The sequence below is a fragment of the Eschscholzia californica genome, unplaced genomic scaffold (assembly GCF_041429995.1).
Source record: "Eschscholzia californica isolate CP2 unplaced genomic scaffold, dmEscCali1.0.p SCAF_3, whole genome shotgun sequence".
Taxonomy (NCBI): Eukaryota; Viridiplantae; Streptophyta; class Magnoliopsida; order Ranunculales; family Papaveraceae; genus Eschscholzia; species Eschscholzia californica.
In genome coordinates, this window is record NW_028238420.1 from 65,835,217 (window position 1) to 65,855,464 (window position 20,248).

A 20,248-nucleotide genomic window follows, 5' to 3' on the forward strand; every position below is an offset into this window, starting at 1 on the left:
CTGAGGGGGGAGAGAGATCTATTAGAGAGATAGACAGGCAGAGAAACAAAAAGAGAGTTACTAGAGAAAGAGATATGCTAAATTTCGGTCAAAATTAGAGAAGAAGTTAGATGGTATGTGAATAGTATTAACTTGGTCATAATGTGTGTTGACTAACAAAAGTGTGTGATAAAGATTTTCCTTGACGGACAACAACTGGTCGCTCAAACTCTGTAGGACCTACAGAACTAGATCATCTAGGATTTACATGAAACCTAGTAGTATATTAGGTCTAAAATTCTATTTTCAAACAAAAATGATGCTATGCCCAGTTGAATCCCGGCCCCAATCCCGGCCGGGTGACTTGGCAGTCCAACCGGGCATAGCAACATGACGTGGGTTGTGTTTTTGGGTATTTGAGTTTTTATTTCATTTTGGATCCCCCGAATTTTGCTTCTTTGAAAATCAGTCCTTTTAGTCAAAACAGGGCCAAATCTCTTCTTCTATCATTATCTTCCTTCTTTCAGTCCTAGGGCAAATTTCCGGTTAAGAGACCGAAACTTTTTGGGAGAAAAACATCTAGGGTTCTTCATCATTCTTCCTTCTTTCATTAACAAAGGTAAGATTCAAATCTCTTCTTCTATCATCATCTACCTCTCTTACCTCTTTCTCTTTGCTAACTCTCTTTACAAATTTCTAATTCTATATCTCTCTCTCTCTCTCTCTCTACGAACCCAAGCTTCATCTTAGGTTCGATTTCAAGCTTGGTGTTGGCATCCCGCCACTTCCTAACAATCTTGGTTTGAAGGTACTTTGTTGTTATCTTTTCAACTCTAATTTTTTGAGAACTTTTTATGGTTTTGCCCTAATATGACTCAAATCTTTGGGGTTGTCATTAACAATCTTCTGAGGTTGTCATGATAAAAAATAGTAGGAACAAATTTCATTAAGTATTACTCGTTGGGGTTGTCATTAACAATCTTATGATTTTTATGATTTTGCCCTAATATGATTTTTATGATTTTGCCTTAATTTGTCTGTCTTGATGAAATTGTTGTGATGATAAAAAATAGTAGGAACAAATTTCATTAAGTATTACCCGACGAGTAATTTCTTCTGAAGTTAAGTATTTTACCAAAGTCTATAGTTGGGTCGTTAATGGTATCTGTATTTGTATAAGATTTGTATGTCAAGGTTGATTCACAATTGTCTCTCTTAACTACCTATTTCTCTTTGCTAAATCTCTATGTCTCTCTCTCTACTAAACAAGGTTGATTCACAATTGTCAACTGAGGTTTAGTGTTACTGTTAGACTCAAATTCGGCTATTATTCTCATTCGACGGATCTATTATAGGATGTTTTAAACTAATTTGTATGACTTTGCCATAAATTGATTTATGTTTGTCTGATTTGATGAATTTGAGAGAAATTTGCCCTCAAATAGGGTCTAATGTCATGCTATATATTGTTTTGTAGGTGATGGCTCGACTAACCGAAACGGAAAGGTATATTGTGGTTGTGTGTGTTTGTGTTTATTTAGATACTATCTGATGTTATAATAAAGGTATGTATGTTTTTGGCAATAGAAAATTAATGATATCGGATTCCGTAGAAGAAAAAAAACAAATCATATGTGCTTGCCCTAGATTATTGGTGGTAACTAGTTTTGCCCTAGATTATTGGTGATGACTAGTTTTGCCCTAATTTGGTTCAAATTGATTTCGTTCAGATTTTAGGTACGATTACGTAGTTTTTTTTTATTCCCCTCAGTCTTACATTATTTTTTCGGATTATTTGTGTTTAGATGGAAAGAAGATGGAGGAGATAACTTCTGAAATTTCCAAGAATCGAAGCACAAAGTAGACTACATTTGAAGATGTGAAGTTCTTGAGTTGTTTCTTAAGTGACAGAGGATAAAGATATTAGATGTTGGAAGAACGTTTATATACAAATGCACATTGGATCAGAATTTATTAAAAATCCACCGAACAAAGGAGTGAGAGACGACTTTTTGGACCCCTTGCTTTGTCGATGACGAACGAGTATACTACTAGTGCCATAACTTTCGGTTCAGATAATGAAGTGATAATCCTGAAGCTGGGAAATGAAGCTTATTACAAGATGTGGAGTATCCAATTTGCAAGTTTAGATGATTATGACTTTTTCAACTTCGAAAAAGTGTTTGAAGTTTAACATAATCATGATGATGATAGCACGATTCGGGTAGTTTAGTTATGTTTAGAATGATAATAGTAGGGTTAGGAATTTTTAACGATGAGAAATTGGGTTTCTGTGGCTTATGTTTTCCTGTGAAGTTTTGTATGTTACTGACTTATTATTGATAAATTTTCATTTATAAAGAATAAGATGAGAAATTTCATTATGTCTATGATCTGCATTTAGTTAAAAAGGTTTCTCTAGGAACTCTTTGGCAGCTTCGATCTGAAAAAGTTTAGAGTTTGCAATTTGGTTATTTTTTTGATGATATAGGTTGAATGCTTCTTCCATGTGAAAAGAAATGCTACTTGGAAGTATCTGATCCACTAAGACTCCATAAGAGACGTAGAATTGATTTATAGTGGTTATGCAAGTAAATGTTGAAAATCAGTCCATCTTTATAAAGAAATTGGTATAAATACAAATAAAAAAGAAAAAGAACGTACATCGGAACTACATTTATATTAACATGGGAACTACATTTATATTAACCGGTCAAATACATCTCTTATACAAGATATTTCCACAAATTTCAACACAAACTGCAACTCTATCAACTTCCCGCAATCTTCTTCTTCAAAGATTCGATATCGCTTGCCAACTCTTTTCTGCTCGACTGTTACAAAATATACGAGAACGAACAATTCAGCAAAATTTCAAGAGAGAAATATTAACTATATGTAAGATACAGTTCAAAGTTGTAATGCTCAAGTACATAATAGCAAATCAGTCGATTAAGCCATGAAAAGTCTTTATGTAAATACAGCTCAAAGTTGTAATGCCTACAAGAGAGATTGAGTTGATCACTACAGCCACAATGAAAGATAACCAATCTGCAACTAATGCCCCACCACCTTAGAGAAGAACCATGTATTTGTTTTCAAGTCCATCTCACTATTAAAAAGATTGAATTCTTATCAGCATCGAGTAATAATAGGATACAGAATATAATCAACAATATGTCTTTTATCCATAAGATGTGGCAGGAGAAGATAATAACTTCGTAGATCTTTCTCCTTTTAGATGAGAAATTTTCGACAGTCCGTTGACTACATTGAAGCTCAGCAATACTCCTATCTATGCATACCATAACTTCACCACGCATTCCATTGAAAGTCCTTACCACGCCACACCATGAATGAAGTTGGGACTTCCAATCTCATGTAACGAATTGTGTATTTGAAGCATTCTATTGAAAGTCCTCCACAAGTATGTTTGAGTTTCTTCGAATAGTTCGTGTAAAGGGCCACGATAATGAACGATAACCACAACGCAATTGAAGTTGACGCAAGAAGTGGTATAACATTGAGAGGTTTAAGAAATCAATTTATGACACAATCTTACAAAGTTCACAAAGTTCACAAAGTTCATAACATTTATAGCATATAATATAATATAATTAGGGCAACAAAACCCAAATTCATCAAACCAGGCATATATAAATCAATTTATGACAAAATCTTACAAAGTTCACAAATTTCAGAACATTTATAACATATAACTAGGGCAATTTCTCCCAAAATCATCAAATCAGACATATGGCAAAATCTTACAAATTTCAGAACATTTATAACATATAATTAGAGAAATTTCTCCCAAATTCATCAAATCAGACAAATAGAAATCAATTTAAGGCAAAATCATACAAAGTTCACAAAAATTAGAGGTGAAAAGGGTACAACAGAGTACCTTCAAACCAAGATGCTGTTAGGAAGTGGTTTGATGCCAACACCGAGCTTGAAATCGTATAGAGAGAGAGAGAGAGAGAGACAGAATGCCCAAATTCGTATAGAGAGTTTGCAGAGAGAAATCGTCCCTAAGATGATGCTGTTAGGAAGTGGTTTGATACCCTAAACCGAGCTTGAAATCGTCCCTAATAAATTACCATCCTAGGTTCCGGTGTATAGTATGTGTGTTGGTGACTATCACCAAGCGAACTCTCTTGTGTATCCAACACGGAAACAAGAGAATTAGCACAAAATTAAGTTCTAGAAATGATTCATCATCAATAGATTACTCTATATCTTCTTCTTCATCAGAAAATATTAGTGGGTTGATTATATATGGAAGATCTTTAGCTATAACCTATAATTTGCACTTCTATTTTCTGGTATTTGATGGATATCATCAAGGGTCATGAAGAAAATATGAACAATTTGAGGAGTTCATCAATGAATATTAAGAAGAAGATAAGCAAAAAAGGGTTTATAAGGTCTAAAAGTGAACAGAAGATTAATAGTAATATTAATCATGATTCATGGATTTTCATGATCTTGTTTAAAGAGTAATTAATTAATTATAGGTTGATGTTTGAATTTGTAAAATTCTATGGGTCTTTTTGTTTTTCTTCTTTTCAAAATTTGAACATAACTAGACACAAATTTTGTTTCTTCCTAAAGAACACCATTAGTGTGATCAAAACCCTAACACTAGTTCTACTTCAACTACTATAATTAACAGTATTTTTCATCAAGACTAATTAGTACTAATAATGGGGTTTACAATCAGTTTCTTCCATATGGAGATCAAAACCCTAACACTAGTTCTACTTCAACAGCTATAAATAATCCTTCTTTTATGGGTTAGCAAAGAGAAAGAGGTAACAGAGATAAATAAAGATAGAAGAAGAGATTAGAATCCTACCTAGTCTGATGAAAGAGGGCAGAATGAAGAACCCTACCTTTTGCTCCCAAATTTCCTCTTTCTCGGCAAAATCGATTTCGCCCTAGCTTTTGAATTTCAGGAATCGAGTGAAGAAGCAAAATCCGAGTGCTTTTGAACTAAAAATCACAACTCAAAAGAGGAAAGGAAGAGGGGAGCAAAATCGATTTGAGATAACTTTGGGAGCAAAATCGATTTGGAAGAATTCGTTTTTGCCCTAGCTTTAGAGCATCTCCAATGCAAAACTCAATTTTCAGAGTGTCCTCTTGAGATATCTCTAATTGTCCAACTCATCAATATTTAAATTTCAACCAATAGAAATCAAGTCTTTGTATATTTCCAAAATAACTAATTACTTTATTACGAAAATAATCATAACACGTAAGTAAAATAAAAGAGTTTAGAGTATTGCATTGGAGACATACAAGAATTGAGGATCTCTATTTTCGACACCTATGAGTGAGAATCTCAATTGGAACTCGACAAATAGGACGGATAGAGATTTTTTTGAGTTTTGCATTGGAGATGCTCTTAGCTGTTGGAAGAAGAGAATCCCGTGTTTTGGTGAAAATAGATAATGTCCTCAACTCAACAGGATGCAAACTTGAGGGACCTATTTGTAAATATCCAAAAAACTACCATTTCTCTCATTCCATGTCATGATGCTATGCCCGGTTGGACTGCCAACTCGGCTGGCCGGGATTGGGGCCGGGATTCAGCCGGGCATAGCATCATTTTTGATTTTCAAATAACTCTTTGGATTAATACTTTAATTTGCATTTTTTTTTTTTTGCAGCCATTAGGTGGTTCATATACCCATCACTTTTTCTTTTTTTTTTTTAACTATCATTATATTTGAGCATAAGAACCTTATATAAAAAAAAAAAGTAATTGAGCATAAGAACAACCTAGCCTTAGACATCACTATAAAAGCAATAAGAAGATTTAAAACATTCAAGAAAGACAAATACAATAATTAGCTTTTCTTTTCTTTTTCTCTAGTGACACTGACTCAAGGGTGAGAAATTAGATTCTGAAACAAAATGAAAATGACAAAAAAGAAAAGTTAAAATTAAAGAAAACAACCTCATTTGATTTGAAAGACAAACCCTACCTCCTCTTTGAGACTAAAGTCTCATCTCTATTTTCGAATCAAATAGCATTTTTCCTACTAATTAACATCTACCCTCATTTCATGATCTTCCAATGATATAGGTAAGAGCTATGAATTAAAGAGCTTTGAGACCAATTAAACATCATACTTTGCAATCTACCTAGCCGAATATTATTATTACAGAATGTAATTTTGCTTCAGTTGTATCACGTAAAGATCTATAATTCATACTTCGAACTCAAAATATTACATTTAGAGGAAATGATTGTGAAATTAGAGCCATAGGGCACCAGCTTGTTTAAGAAGAGGAACAAGAGATCCATTAATATGAGAAGCCATGACTCTATCCATTTCACCAACAAGTTTTCCACCAACAAAAACAATAGGAACACCTAATGATGAAGAACAACTACTACCCATTATCCTCATTAATCCTTTCTCAATCTCTTTTCCTCTTGGATCTTCATCTATTTCATAAACAGTTGGATTAACTCCCATTCCACAAAATAGTCTTTTAATGGCATGACACATACAACAACTACTAATGCTGAATATTACTACTGCATTCTCTGATGCTAGTTTTTCGATTCTATCGTAAGAGTCTCCGCCTCCGCCACTTCCACCACCGTTGCCGCCACCACCTCCGACCGTCCTTGACGTCGGCATATAAGACCCCCATGTTGACTCAGATGATGATTGATAATGCATTTTTGTCAAATAACTATCAAGTAATATATGGATATTGATGAGTAGAAACAAACAAACAAAAAAAAAGAGTAGTGTTGTGATATTGAGTGAGAGTGTGAGAGAAAGGTAGTTGGTTTAGTGGGTATTTATAGAAAGCAAAGTGAGAAATAAAAAAAAAAAAAAAAAGTTACAATTGTGATGGTTGTGTTGGGGACTATTTTGTTATAGAAGGTTGTTTTTAAGGGTGGTTTTCAAATTATGAAGAGTTTCTAAATCAATGCGCTCCTTGTACATGATTTTCTTCCTTTTTTTTGGTTGAATAACATGATTTTCTTCCTAGCACATGTTTTAGCCCTTACTAGTTTTACATTTTCACAATGGAAGAGTTTCTAAAGAGAAGGGGAAGTTTCCAACAAGTAGTGTCAAATGGCATTTGTTGGTTGACAGTGCTGACATAAACATCAAAATTCTGGAGGTTTAGGTTCGATTCAAATTCACAAAAATAAAAATAAATTTGAGGGAGCAAGAAACTCTGAATACTTGTCGTTAGGGGTTTTAAATTAATTACTATTGTAATGTGCAACTTGAAAAAGAAAAATGAAAAATGAAAAGCAAAACGAGTGTTTTAAAGTATTTGCTTATTTGGAGAACCGACCACTTACACTTTTTAACATTATCCACTTGGAATTTTGGAGAATGAAATATAAACCGCTTGTTATTTTTCCACTAAGAATTATTGATATTAAGAAAAATTACAACAGCTAAGTTATGAGATTGTGTTTTTTCAAAAATATAGATTACATTGAATTACAGTTACACAATTGTCAACCGATCACGTATTGATTAGTTCATAAATGTGAAAAAAAAAATTATTATTATTTATCAGTTACATTACGATGGCGTAGTAACTTGTGGTATTGATTGACATCTGTTTGAGTTGGGTACTTAAAATTCATTTTTCTCTATGAGAGGAATCCTTCAAAATAACTTTGGTCAAAGAAAAAGAAAAAAATGCCTCATGAGTCCATTGATATGATATTCTTTGAATATGGTCTTTATAAGATACGGCAAGCCATGGCAGGTGGCGGTGCCTTTTGTCTCATCCTGTGTTCTTTGTCAATTTGGTTAATACTAGTAATTAATTAGTTAATCAAAGAATCCAGATTGAGGGAAATTAATTAATTAAATAAGTAATGTCTATTTGAACTTAACACTTATGTATATTATTATTTTTGTACACAAAACCTCTGCCAACGCGTTATGTCAGGTTTAACTATTTCTCATACTACAAGACATGAGAAACATATTTCTTGCAAGACTATTGAACGCGCATGAAATGTGTTACTGTAGTCAAGAAGAGTAATATTATATTTACTTGGAGTGCGTCAATCGAGTACATGTGAAGAGGTATTAGCAGTACCTGAGAGCTTTCTTTAACCTCGAAATTTTGTGAAGTTACATAAATAATAGGTTTTCCTAACGCGTGTTCTGAAAGCACGTACGGAAGTTATATATGAGGACGGCACCTATTCTCCTGAAGTCACATGGTCATTTTGACGAATTCTTTAGATAGAGGTCACTCGCGCATCTATATTTATCTACCTATCCACCTTAAGGGCAAAGCCAGCGTGCATGGGTTGAGGCTCCCAATTTGAATTTTGGGAACCCCAGCCCAGCCCGCTGGCCGTCCAACCCGGGAGCCCCGGGGCTGGGCTCCCGATGGGGCTGGGGGGCTCCCAGCCCCTAAATATGACCGTTGGGTTGTCCCAACGGTCATATTTGGGGTGGATCCCCTAAAAAGGGGATCCACCCCACTTAATTTCTTTTTTATTTATTTTTTAAATTAATTTTTTTTAATCTTTTTATTGTTTTAGATACTTCTTTTTTAAATACTTTTTGCTAAAAAAATGTTTTGTTCTTTTTTTTTGTATATCATTTTAAAATTCTTTCGTGATGGAACAAAATAAAATTTATTTTTTTATTTGGAATTAATATTTTATAGTTCAAAATTGAAACACAAATCTTACACACGTTCATCACACACGTACATAAATTAGACTTGGGGGCCCCTGCTGGGAGCTCAACGTTGGAATTGAGAAAAGCCCCAGGGCTCCCAAAATTTAAGGGCTCCCAAAATTGGGAGCCCGAGCCCCCACGTTGGCTTTGCCCTAACTGGCTCTAAATCTAAGTTTTGGCATTGAAATGTTTACTGAGTTTGGTATATATATATATATATATATATATATATATGTCATTTTCATATATCACATGACAGTTCAACTCAAAATAGAAATCAACTTCATCCAAAATTTTTTATATCTTTAATTAGCTCAAATTACTGAAGCATCTGATTAGATTATAAGACAATTACTATCATCGTAAATCTTACTTAAGTTCTTTTTATTTTTAACAAGTTAAAATTCAACTTCTCTCGTAGATATATTAACTTATTCAAACAAATAAACCTAAACAGAAATATGTTATTATGGCTTAACCCAAGATTGGAAAACCCATTAATTGAGGATAGACATTCACTTAACAACAAAGGGAAAAGTAATTAGTAAGATGAAACATAGATAATTAAGGTTTTCGGGTTAATTGAGTTTGCCTTTAAGTAAGTAAACAAACAAGTTAATTGTGATTGTCGGATTCATGGGTTGGATTTTAGTCTTTTAAATTTCTTTAATTAGTAGTCACAATCACCCCTTTTTGGTCAAAAGTAGTACCACTCCAATCACATTATTTATTCCAAAACAAAAAAAAAAAAAAAAACAATTTATATAATAAATCATTTAAACCACCATCCACAATTTCACATGCTTGCACATAACATGACGCAACTACGTAGTACTATATATTTCTACATCTTCATGACGTGCCATGATGGAACCCACGTTCATACATCATATGCAACACGTTATGCTACCATCATCATCTCCCATGTCAAACATTCTTGTTTCGCGATTTTCCTTTTAGATATTTTAGATCTGAATCGTCTGAATTTGACTTATTTTGGTCAAAAAAATCTCTTCTATGTCAACTCTCAACAGCCCGGCAGACGTTCTCCAACCTGGACTTATTACCAGACCATACTAGTCTATCGGACTCAAATCGAGGCCTACATCGGCCCGAAATAACACCTGAGTTGGCCTGGCCAGCCGAGCATCTCTAAACAGGTTGATCCCATACTGCTCTTGGAATCCTCCTTCATACGTTATATGCACATGCTATGCTTGCATCATCATCTCCCAAGTCAATATTCTTGGGTGGTGTTCGTTTAAGATGGTTTGAATCTGAACTGTCTGAATCTGACTTCTAATCAAAAGTAAAATGTTATCTAATAAAGGGAGGGGCTAAACGCCCCAGCCAAAGTGTTGTAGCCCCCGGATTACACATGGGACCTCTCACAATTTGTGCTTAATCCGGAGGCCTACAGCAGTTTAGTCGGGGGCCTTTAGCCGCACCCTTAAATTAAACAGGCCGCGGTTTTGGGGAATAAAGAAAATTCTCCGGGAAATAAATTCTCGAGGGAATCTAGATTTTATTTTAAAGTTCTCCGGGGAATAAATTTTTATAGGGAATACAAAATACATTTTTTTGAAAGTTCTCCTCCATCTCATCACCTCTCTCTGCCACCTAACCTTCTCGCCACCTCATCATCATCTTCTCCGGCGAAGGTCGCCGGCCGGTCAATTTTCCGGCCGGCGACCTTCAAACATAAAAAAAAAAAAAAAAAAACAAAATTATCTTTTTCCTCTCTCCTCTTTCTCTCTCTAAATTTTTTTTTCTCAAAATCACTCTTTTCTCTCTCTCTAGATCTGGTGAACCATCTCTTCTCTCTCTCTCTAGACCTTCAACAAGGTCTGTGAACAGACCATCTAGGTCTGGTGAACCAGATCTGGTTCACCAGATCTAGAAAGAGAGAGAAGAGTGATTTTGAGGGGAAAAAAAAAATTTAGAGAGAGAAAGAGGAGAGAGGAAAAAGATAATTTTTTTTTTTTACTTTTTTTTTTTTATGTTTGAAGGTCGCCGGCCGGAAAATTTGCCGGTCGGCGACCTTTGCCGGAGAAGATGATGATGAGGTGGCGAGAAGGTTAGGTGGCAAAGAGAGGTGATGAGATGGAGGAGCCTTTTTTATAGCATCTTCTAAAATTAGAAGCCCCTTAGCAATAGAAAGAAACATAAAAAGTCAATCTTATTTGACTAGTTTTAAGAAAAATCTTTATTCCCCGGAGAATTTTCTTTATTCCCCAAAGCCGCGACCATTAAATAAATCGCACTGCTCCGAACAATGGGCACCCAGCTACTGTAAGCACTCAAACATCAAATAAAATTACTTAATTTATACAACTCAGTGAAATATGGAATCAAACATCAAGAGCAATCAAAGAACATTTTCTGAAAGAACACCTATCAAAATTTTCATCCTTCATCTATCCCTTAACACTTTAACTTTAGGATCAAGAAATTCATGAAGATCCCATGGAAGATATGACTGGCTTTAGAGACCACCTTCCCATACAGGAAAATTCTGGTAAGGATTAGAAAGATTGGTAAGACGGAGGCATGCCTGTAAGTTGAGGTCCACTCATTGGACAACCAGATAAAGGAGGTGGTGGTTGTTGTTTTGAGGGCGTCAAACCATAACTATAGGGTACACTTGTCATGGATCCAGCAGTTTGCATGAAATGCCCGGGTGGTGCTAGTACAGGCTCCCCCGACATTGATGACGAAGAAGGTGGTGGTTGAGTGACGGCCGGCTGGTGTTGAAGTGATTCAGGATGTGGAAATGGAGGTAAGGGTGGCGTAAATGACTGTGAATAAGACGAAGGTAGATGGTTTTCGATTTTAGGTCTCTTTTCGGGTTGATACTCGGCAGAGGAATCATTAAGTTGGTTTGTGATTATACCTTCTGATGCTGCTAAAGAATTTAGGACCAGAGAGAGCATTTGAGCTGAGGAAGAAGAAGCTGCAAGTTTTGCAGCAACAGCGGCAGCTGCAGATTTCCTATTGTCTTCTTCAATGGTTGGAGCATTGATCGGAAAAGTTAGTCTCTGTGGTGTGTACATGACTGGAACTGTTTTCTCTTTCTCATTACTGGGTATTTGAGTTTCACGAGTAAAACTCGAATGCATTTCAGACAAGGTGGTTGCTTCATTCGGTCTCTGCTCGGTTAGCATACTCCCGTTCTCAAACTTTCGGCAAACATTTTCCAACTGTTCTGATCTAGCCTGAGCATCCTGAAAATGGAACACACGAGAACATTAAGTGGAATATAAATATATATATATATATATGTATATATATACTTCACCCTAAATCATGTCTCAGTGACGCCACATGGCGTGAAAATGTGTGCCTTGGTGCCACGTTTGGGTGCATGCTCGATTCTTGTGACGCTAGACCATGTGAGCATGATACTGCGGTACATGCACACCCGGTGTATGCTCGAAAATGCCGTTCTGAAGTGACTAAAAAGTCATGTCACTTATCTATGTTCTTGTATAACGATAAATCAATCTGACAATTATAATCAAAACCTAAAAAAAGTGAAAATCTGCTAAAAATTAGGTTTAGTGAAGCTTGAACAAATACCTTAAGTTGATTACTGACTTGGGTAAGCTTAATTTCCTGCTCCTGAAGAGCCTCTCTTAAATGAGACACCAGAGTTGCTCTCGATGATTCAGCTGCTGTCAGTTGTTCAATGCTTTTCCTCAATACATCACGCTGTCCTTGAAGCTCAGCACATTCAGATTCATTAAATTTCCCTGTTCATTGATGAAGACAACTTCAGTTACTGAAATCGTATCAAATTTAAGGATTTGACCATTTTATGATATACCTGAGCTATTATCACTGCCGATTTCCTTTTCTACTTTTGCGACAAAAGCAACAGCAGTTCTGCATTTGCTCAATAAAGCTTCTTCGTCAACTGAGCCATCATTAACAACTTCATAACTTGAAACAATTTTATCCACTATATCTCCAAAATGTTGTTTCTGTTTGATGAAAATAAAACAAAAAAGTAATTAAGATAATCAATCTCGAAACAAGTGATGACCCACAAAAATTCGACAGCCAAAATGTGTAATCGAATACGCTTATGCGGACAATATTTCTCACCGTTTTCTCTCCGAAAGTTTTTCCATTTCTATTATTTTTCTCTGAGTTCCTTCCCGTAAGCTCTTCTTTGAGTATCTTACCCTGAGAACCAAAGACTTTTCTCTCTTCCCAAATACCAACCTATATATGCAGAAAATGATGAAAAATAACGAAAGAGAAAAGAAAGAACGATTCTTTGTAAGAAAATGAAAAACTCATATAAGTTCTAAGCCGGAAATTAAGGTAACTTCACATACCAGTCGAAGGGCAGCATTTTTTTCAAACTCGTCTCCTTTCTCGAATACGTCCCTAAGAGCATCCGGAAGAACTTTCCAAAATTCACCTACAAACTCAGGACCCTTTCGCCGACTATTCTGCAATATATCATTTGCAAGATAGAGATACGACAACCTTTGCTCTCGAGGAGAGCAATGGAATTGTCTAGCCCATGTTTCAACAACTTGCTTTGCTTTCGACCTATGAAAAATACACCAGTGTGATAGAGCTTCAAAGAGTCAAGGGGAGCAATGGCAAAAATTGACATATTTTAGGAAATAAACCCGGAAAAAAGAACATGAAAATATGAAATATGTGAAAAAAACATGAAAAAAATCAAACCTGGTCTCTTTTGTTGACAGTGACTAAGAAATCATAAAAGAAGAATAGACCATAATGTTCCATCTCTAAAAAGATAGTAAATGAAAGGATACTCTCTATGCTCTGTTGCGAGCTATTGAGCTTGGCCAGCTTTTCTACCAATATTTGTCCATTGAATGTACCATTCATTGCTCCAGATATAGACTTCTTAACCTATTAATGAAAAAGGGAAAGACCAGATTTAAGTAATATTCAAGTTTGCTCATGCAAAAACCTACGAGATCTCATAAAGAAAGATTATCAAGACTGAAGCATGATAAGAACAGGGGTTTAAACAGTTGCAGAGCAAAATCGTCAGATTTAAGCTCGTAAATAGTAGTACATGACTAAAAGAAGTCACCATACTTTTTAGCAATATGCCGTCAATTTGATCTGATACAGTGAAAAAAAAAAGAGCTCAATCAAGTGCCTTCTAAATATTTGAAGATAATGTGTCATGAAGTCATCGAGAGGGATGCCAGGTGGATGAGAATTTTTTTTCTTTCTATGAATCTTTAAACGATTATATTGCCCAAAAGATTTATGGTGTGTTTGGTTGCAGGATTCCTAAGTAGGATTCCTATCAAAAGTGGAATTTTGTAGGAATCATGAATCCTTGGTCTGTTTGGCTACCAAGAATCCTAGGACTCTTGAATCCTAAGGATTCCTAATTCCAAAAATTGTATTGGACCAAAATCCCACCTTACCCCCTAGGATTTGCTAGGATTTTGGATTAATGAACCTAAATTTCAAACTTAAAATCAACAAAAAAATATTTCTTTCTACAAAATCATTATTTTTTTTTCAAAATCATTATTTTTTTCAAACATCATATTTTTTCTAAAGACTTTTAAAAATACTCAAATAATAATAAATCATAGGATTCTTAGTTGCCAAACAAGCCAAAAAATATTACTAGGATTCATGAATCCGTGGAATCATGAATCCCAAGGACTCATGAATCCGCGGATTCATGATTCCGCCATCCAAACACACCATTAATGTACAAACGCCCTTTGAGTGAAAAGAGCCCAGGTCGACTGGGCTAGCCGACTATGAAAGAAAGCAAAAAAGATCAGGACACTAATGCATCCTGACGACATCCGAGCATTACAAAAAATTACATAGTTATCAACATGACGTCCCAGGCACCCGTAAACCCATAAAAGAATAGTAGTCACTTGGGTGAGAAATCCATTAGCACGCAACATCCAACAAGAGTTTAGAAGAGATCTAAGCAAGGTTTATTTACCGTTAAGGACCGATATAAGTACAACAATCTAAGATTCTAAGTAGAACGGGAGTAATCACCATTTTAAGTAAGTAATACAATTTAGAATATGTAGACTAAATATCTTAACTTTGTTTCCCTTTCATTTAGGAAAAGTCCATCTAGGAATCGAAAAACATCTCTCAAATGAAACAACCATTAGAATATACAATTATTTCATACCAATTGTGATTAATAAAATAAAGTCATACTATACGGGTTCTTTCACCCATCACAAGTACTTCAAAAGAGTAGTCCACAATCTCCCTACTATCGTCTTGCCTTCTCTGTCAATAACTACTAAACATTGCTAACCCCTTAGAGAAAAAAAAAACTCGAAATTCAACTACCCAAACATCAATTTTGTTTCTATAGTTTCCTCGACCATAGAACTTAGTTTTCTGTCTCTTTCCTCTAAAGGTTATGTGGGAAGCAAACATGGCAACCAAAATAGATAGCTATAGCTATCAGGAAACCGAATATAGATGAGTTAGGCATTACAAATTCCACATGCATGATCAACTAACTCTAATCCAATTACAGATTGACTCTCTTTGAATAACTTCCTGGATTGTGCAAAATTTTGATAGATTGAAATATGCACTTAAGCAACTTATCTCAATTCCATATAACTAAATTTAGTCCCTTCAAATGATTAATCTACTAATTAGTAAATACCCATCCTTAATTAGATCATAAAAACACCCTAAAGAATTACCCAAAAAAGAAGCAAACTTTATGAGTTTAAATTAAAAGTAAAGAAGCGCCATTGAAGAAGAAATTAAAATCCATAGATAAGAACTAGAGAGAGAGAGAGAGAGAGAGAGAGAGAGAGAGTCAAACCTTTTTTAAATACAAATGGAGATGATGATGATAATCAGAAGAAACAATAACAATCTTCTGAAGTTTTACATCTATTTGGTTCAAAATAGATAGAGTTGGGAAAGTAAATTTTAGGGTTTTAGGGTTTATTGAAGTAGTTTGTGGGGAGGGAGTTTATTGGATTCTGGTCGGTTCTTCTGTTCAGACTATTGGATACTCTATTCACTTTTCTACTTCAAGTCTGGAATCTGGATTGTTACTGATGACCTACAAACTTAATTTCCCAATTTACCCTCTTTTACTATCTTTATTTACTGAACCTACCTTTAGCCCAACCATGTCCAGACCACGAGCTATTCTGAGTTCTGACCTAGCCACCTGATCAGGCTTTCCTTAAATGGGTCGGATGAAGACATAATATCGGTCGGTCGGCTGGGTCCGCACCGAATGACAACTCTATGGGTGACTAATTCATACGCGGAAAGATCTTATTTGGTTTGTAATGTAACTCTCAATCTTTTGAGGGTTTACTCAAAACATAATGTTGTTGCTATGAATTATATGTCCACGTTGACATGACGACGGCTATCGATCGACATACAAACATTTTTAATTGTACTGGTATAATCGTAAAGGCTTTTTTAGTTGTACCGATATAATCATAACTAAATATGATTTTAACTCAGACTAACAATTATAAAGTGAACGAAGAAAAATGCTAAATTGTCTGAAAAACAGGATGGACCACATTGCCAAGTGAAACTAAACCTAAACCTAAAAAATAGTTCGAGGCACACGCTGAACAATTAAAAAAAAAACTAAATCTAAAAAATGTAAAATGTATTTGTTTTATTTAAACATGGAATCAATCAACATAACATTAATTAGATTAACGGTAATTAAACACATAACCATACAATTAACACACCCAAAAAAGTTAACTAATGAAACAAATTTAACGCAAAGAAAATCATTACTTAAAAAGTTCACCATCTTCTTTTCATCTCTTCATGATCATGATCATGTTCTTCTTCTCACCATTGATGCAGGATTTCCATCAAAAAGTTCGTCGATCGATGTCTCAATATCTTCTGGCCCATATTTTATGTACTTCTCTGGATTTCTCCCTGAATCCAAATATTGTCTAAACCTTCCTAAGAATGATCTATAAGCAGGTATCATAACAGCTGATATTGAAACCCTAAGTTCTGATTGAAGTTGTTCATCACTTACTACCCATGAACTCTGTGTTTTATGAATCTCATCAAACATTGAATTGAATGATTTGAATCTTTCTTTCAATACTGTTTTTGATACTTTCCCATTAACTTGTAATCCTTCATCTCTAAAACATGACAAAACTTTACTCCAAGTTTCTCTTTGATAATTCTTATGGTATTGTCGAAGATCCGAAGATCGTTTTCGACTCCAATTATCACCCATTAATTGATTAATCTCTGCTCCTTTAATCTTCTGCATTATATACCTGCCATTATTCATTAAGAATATATAACTCAATGATATATCTTTATATAGTTTAGCTTTCGAATCTAAATTTGAATCTAATAAATCCATCACATTCATAATCTGAATAGCAAATTGAGATTGAGGTGTTGCTCGATTGTCGTTGTTTTGATTCGTGGGTGTTCCGATATCATAATCATCATCATTTGATTGATCAATCCTTTTATGTTCATTGAAAACTTGTTCTAATGTTTCTTTATACTCACAAACATATTTAAGATAATTCATGGTGTATCTTGTCAATGGATGAACTGCTCCACCAGGAACTGGTTGTTTACCCATATCACTCCTAATTGAGTTCTCAAGATCACAGAAAATACTTACTACTGATTCACCAAGTCGACACCGAGCAGATGAAATCTCTGTTTTCAATTCATTTGGCGATTCGTTTACGAATATTTCATCCATGAATGGAATTAAATCGCGTAAAGTTTCATACATATCGAGAAATTTAAACAATTTCTCAGCTGATCTTTTCGTCATGGCAACGGCTTGAGCGAAATTCAATAATTGGATCATCACTAGTTTGATAAGATTGGAAAAGATTGTCATTGATAATTTTGTATGATCACCAAAAATAGATTCACAGAGTTTCAATTCGCCCGGGAAATGAACAGAATTGCAACGTTTGAATGTCTTAATCCATGTAGAAATCTCTGTTTCAAGTGATTCCCATTGCATTTTCAATATCTCATCAATACTAATCTTTTCAAACCCTAATTTACTCAAACTATCTTCGAAAACATGTCTTCTTGTGATAATATAAACTTGACAACATTCTGATTCATACCCAGCTGAAATCATCGAATTAGCGATTCTGTTCAGATTCGAAACTGTTTCCGGTGAGTACCCATGGAATTTAACATCACCGGAAGATCCAGGTTCGGGTATTATACAACGATCTGCTTGTTCTTTGAATGATCCTTGCTTTTTGGTTTTTGGGTTGTTGGTAGATTCTGTTTCAGTTGTTTTCGAATCTTCTAAAAATGATCGGAATTCATCTTCTAAAAATGCCATTGCTTTCTGCAAAACTGTACCAGAACGGTTAATAGAAACAGAGTAGTCAGGGTTGGATTGAAATTCTCCAAGGGTGTTGGTGAGTTTGATGATTCTATCAATTGATTGAAGAAGATTAGGTCCTTCTTCTGAATCTTGAAGCCATTTCTCTGGTTCTTTTGTTGAATCTTGATTAAGAATCTCAGCTTCAATCAGTTTCAGAAAGTTTTCAATTGAAGCAGGGATCTCCGGTGGTGGATCGTTGTTATCATCTGGAGAAGGATTAATCTGATCATTGTTATCATCAGAAGCAACCCTTTTTGTATCTGACGAAGATGATGATGAGAGAAGAGTTAAGAATCGATCGATTTCTTCGGATAATTTAGTGAGATTGGATTCAACATCAGATGATTCTTCTTCTTTTTCTTCTTCTTCTTGTTGTTCATTCTGGGTTGTTGTTGAATCTTCTGTAATGGGATTGATTTTTGGAGATTCAGTTGGATCGGTAACTTTAAGGGATGATTGAGTGTTTGGGGAGGAAGGAATGTCGGATTGATCAGAATTGTTGACGGAATTAATGGAGTCGTTTGTAGGACTACCGGAATGATCAAGAGGAAGAACGGAATCAGTTTTTTCCATTTGGAGAGTTAGGAGGAGGAGGAGAAATGTGTTTTGATTTCTTGAAGGAGATTGAATGAAGAAGAATACGAAAGAGAGTAGTTTAGAGAGAGAGAAAGTAGAAGATCGTGAGGAGGAGATGTGTGTTTTGTGAGAATTTCATGGTGGTTGACTTGAGTTTGTGCTCGCCACGACGTTCCGGTTTTTATTCCTTCTTCTCTCTGCTCTTGCCTCTCTTCTCTCTCCACATTGTAGGAGGAAGGTATTTGGGTATCACAATTGTTGTTTGGGCCCAAAATGGAGGCCCACTTCAGCCCGAAAACCGATCTGGGGTGCTCGCGTTGGTACGGAATTTTCTCTTCCCACATGCTCCAAACCTCGAACTAATGGGAGTAGGTCACATCAGCAAAAAAAACATTCTGAAGGGTTATTAGGTCTGATTTAGACACTACTTGTCACCCAAATTGCATTTTGGAGTCATTACATCATTTATATGCCTTGTAAGACTAACATAGATCCTAGTCGTTTTTTCAAAATAAAAATAAAAAACTACCATTCCAAAGGTATCGTGAGCCCTAAAGTTCACATAAAGACCCTTTAAGTTCATCGCCAGGGATATGACGGTTCAAATCTTAATTTATTGGTTGTTCAATCCCCATATCGACTAGGAGAAACCAATTTCTTTATAAGGAAACGAAAGAAAATGAAACTGATATGAATAGTTGGTGGTCTGGTGTTAAAAAACATTTGGCGCCTTTTCCTAATAATGTTAACGCTTAGTTTCTTACAAGTACTATATTTAACAGAAATCCAAAATAAACTAATTTCAAAATTTCTTTTTATATAAGATGATTATAAACTGTATATTTTTACTGCTAAACATTTTTAAGCAAGAACCACATGCATTGACCTATGCTCATTCATGAAAAAAAAAAAAAAGTAACGAACTCCATAAGTAGTCTTTAAACATACAAACTCATTCAAAACTAATTGATTATCCATAACTAATAGATGGTTTTACGAATAGTTCGAGATAATAATGAGTTCATAAAATAAACAAAAAACTGACAAGGGAGGTATCGAACGTGTACCCTCATACTTGCTTACCAATTGAGCTACATATTGTCAAATTTTTATATTTAATAGTAGTATGTATTTAGGGGCATCGCTCTCTGAGAAAATCTTGTGGTTACTTCACCCTAGATGAAGGCAACTCTGCCTAAAATTTTCAAACAAAAACAAATAGCTTGCTCTCGGGTTTCTAAAGGAAGGCACCTTCGTCTAGAACCTTGTACGGGAGGGCAACCCGAACGGGAATGAGATGTAACTGTGGAGAGTGATATGAGAAGAAACAAAGATAGAAGTACACAGAAAAGTAGGGGTGGTGGTTGTGATGAAGAAGATGGAAAAGAAGATGATTTTCTTCTTATTTCTTGTGCGGCCTCGTATGAATGTGATTTTGGAGAGCTTGACTGTCATGATCCACTTAGGTTAAGTAAAAAATCATGTGTGCCAATAACATCCCCTTTCTAGATTAGTAGATCTGCTGACTTTCGCCACTTTTCCTTCGTGAAAAATATGTGGAAACAAAAAAAACTAGACAGACTCTAGACAAAAATCT

General features: G+C 35.1%; 2 protein-coding genes, 2 long non-coding RNA genes and 1 pseudogene across 6 annotated transcripts; 1 reads left to right on the top strand and 4 right to left on the bottom strand.

The window, feature by feature from the left end:
* Positions 1–313: 313 nt before the first annotated feature.
* Positions 314–2,363, top strand: LOC147553515 (uncharacterized). Its single transcript, XR_015236908.1, has 4 exons — positions 314–598; positions 719–787; positions 1,457–1,485; positions 1,785–2,363. It is a non-coding gene; the product is annotated as an uncharacterized LOC147553515 (long non-coding RNA).
* Positions 2,364–2,575: 212 nt separating this feature from the next.
* On the bottom strand, positions 2,576–5,448 carry LOC147553516 (uncharacterized). 2 transcript variants are annotated; one of them, XR_015236910.1, is made up of 4 exons: positions 5,388–5,448; positions 4,841–5,079; positions 2,984–3,091; positions 2,576–2,813 (listed from the first exon to the last, which is right to left on the bottom strand). It is a non-coding gene; the product is annotated as an uncharacterized LOC147553516 (long non-coding RNA). The 2 variants fall into 2 exon arrangements; XR_015236909.1 differs by lacking the exon at positions 5,388–5,448 and adding an exon at positions 3,887–4,138 and having other exon boundaries at positions 4,841–5,131.
* A 319-nt stretch (positions 5,449–5,767) lies between these two features.
* LOC147553517 (glutaredoxin-C1-like) lies at positions 5,768–6,770 on the bottom strand. Its single transcript, XM_086669210.1, has one exon. It carries the CDS (start codon positions 6,678–6,680, stop codon positions 6,246–6,248), a length of 435 nt encoding a protein of 144 aa, XP_086525336.1. The 5' UTR covers positions 6,681–6,770; the 3' UTR covers positions 5,768–6,245.
* A 4,193-nt stretch (positions 6,771–10,963) lies between these two features.
* LOC147553518 (uncharacterized) lies at positions 10,964–15,766 on the bottom strand. The gene is made up of 7 exons (XM_086670859.1): positions 15,511–15,766; positions 13,472–13,571; positions 13,019–13,266; positions 12,783–12,902; positions 12,502–12,658; positions 12,255–12,427; positions 10,964–11,899 (listed from the first exon to the last, which is right to left on the bottom strand). Exons 2-7 carry the CDS (start codon positions 13,545–13,547, stop codon positions 11,201–11,203), a joined length of 1,473 nt encoding a protein of 490 aa, XP_086526985.1. The 5' UTR covers positions 13,548–13,571; positions 15,511–15,766; the 3' UTR covers positions 10,964–11,200.
* Positions 15,767–16,321: 555 nt separating this feature from the next.
* LOC147553519 (exocyst complex component EXO70C1 pseudogene) lies at positions 16,322–18,867 on the bottom strand (annotated as a pseudogene). The gene has a single exon (XR_015236953.1). The product of XR_015236953.1 is annotated as an exocyst complex component EXO70C1 pseudogene (transcript).
* Positions 18,868–20,248: the final 1,381 nt, after the last annotated feature.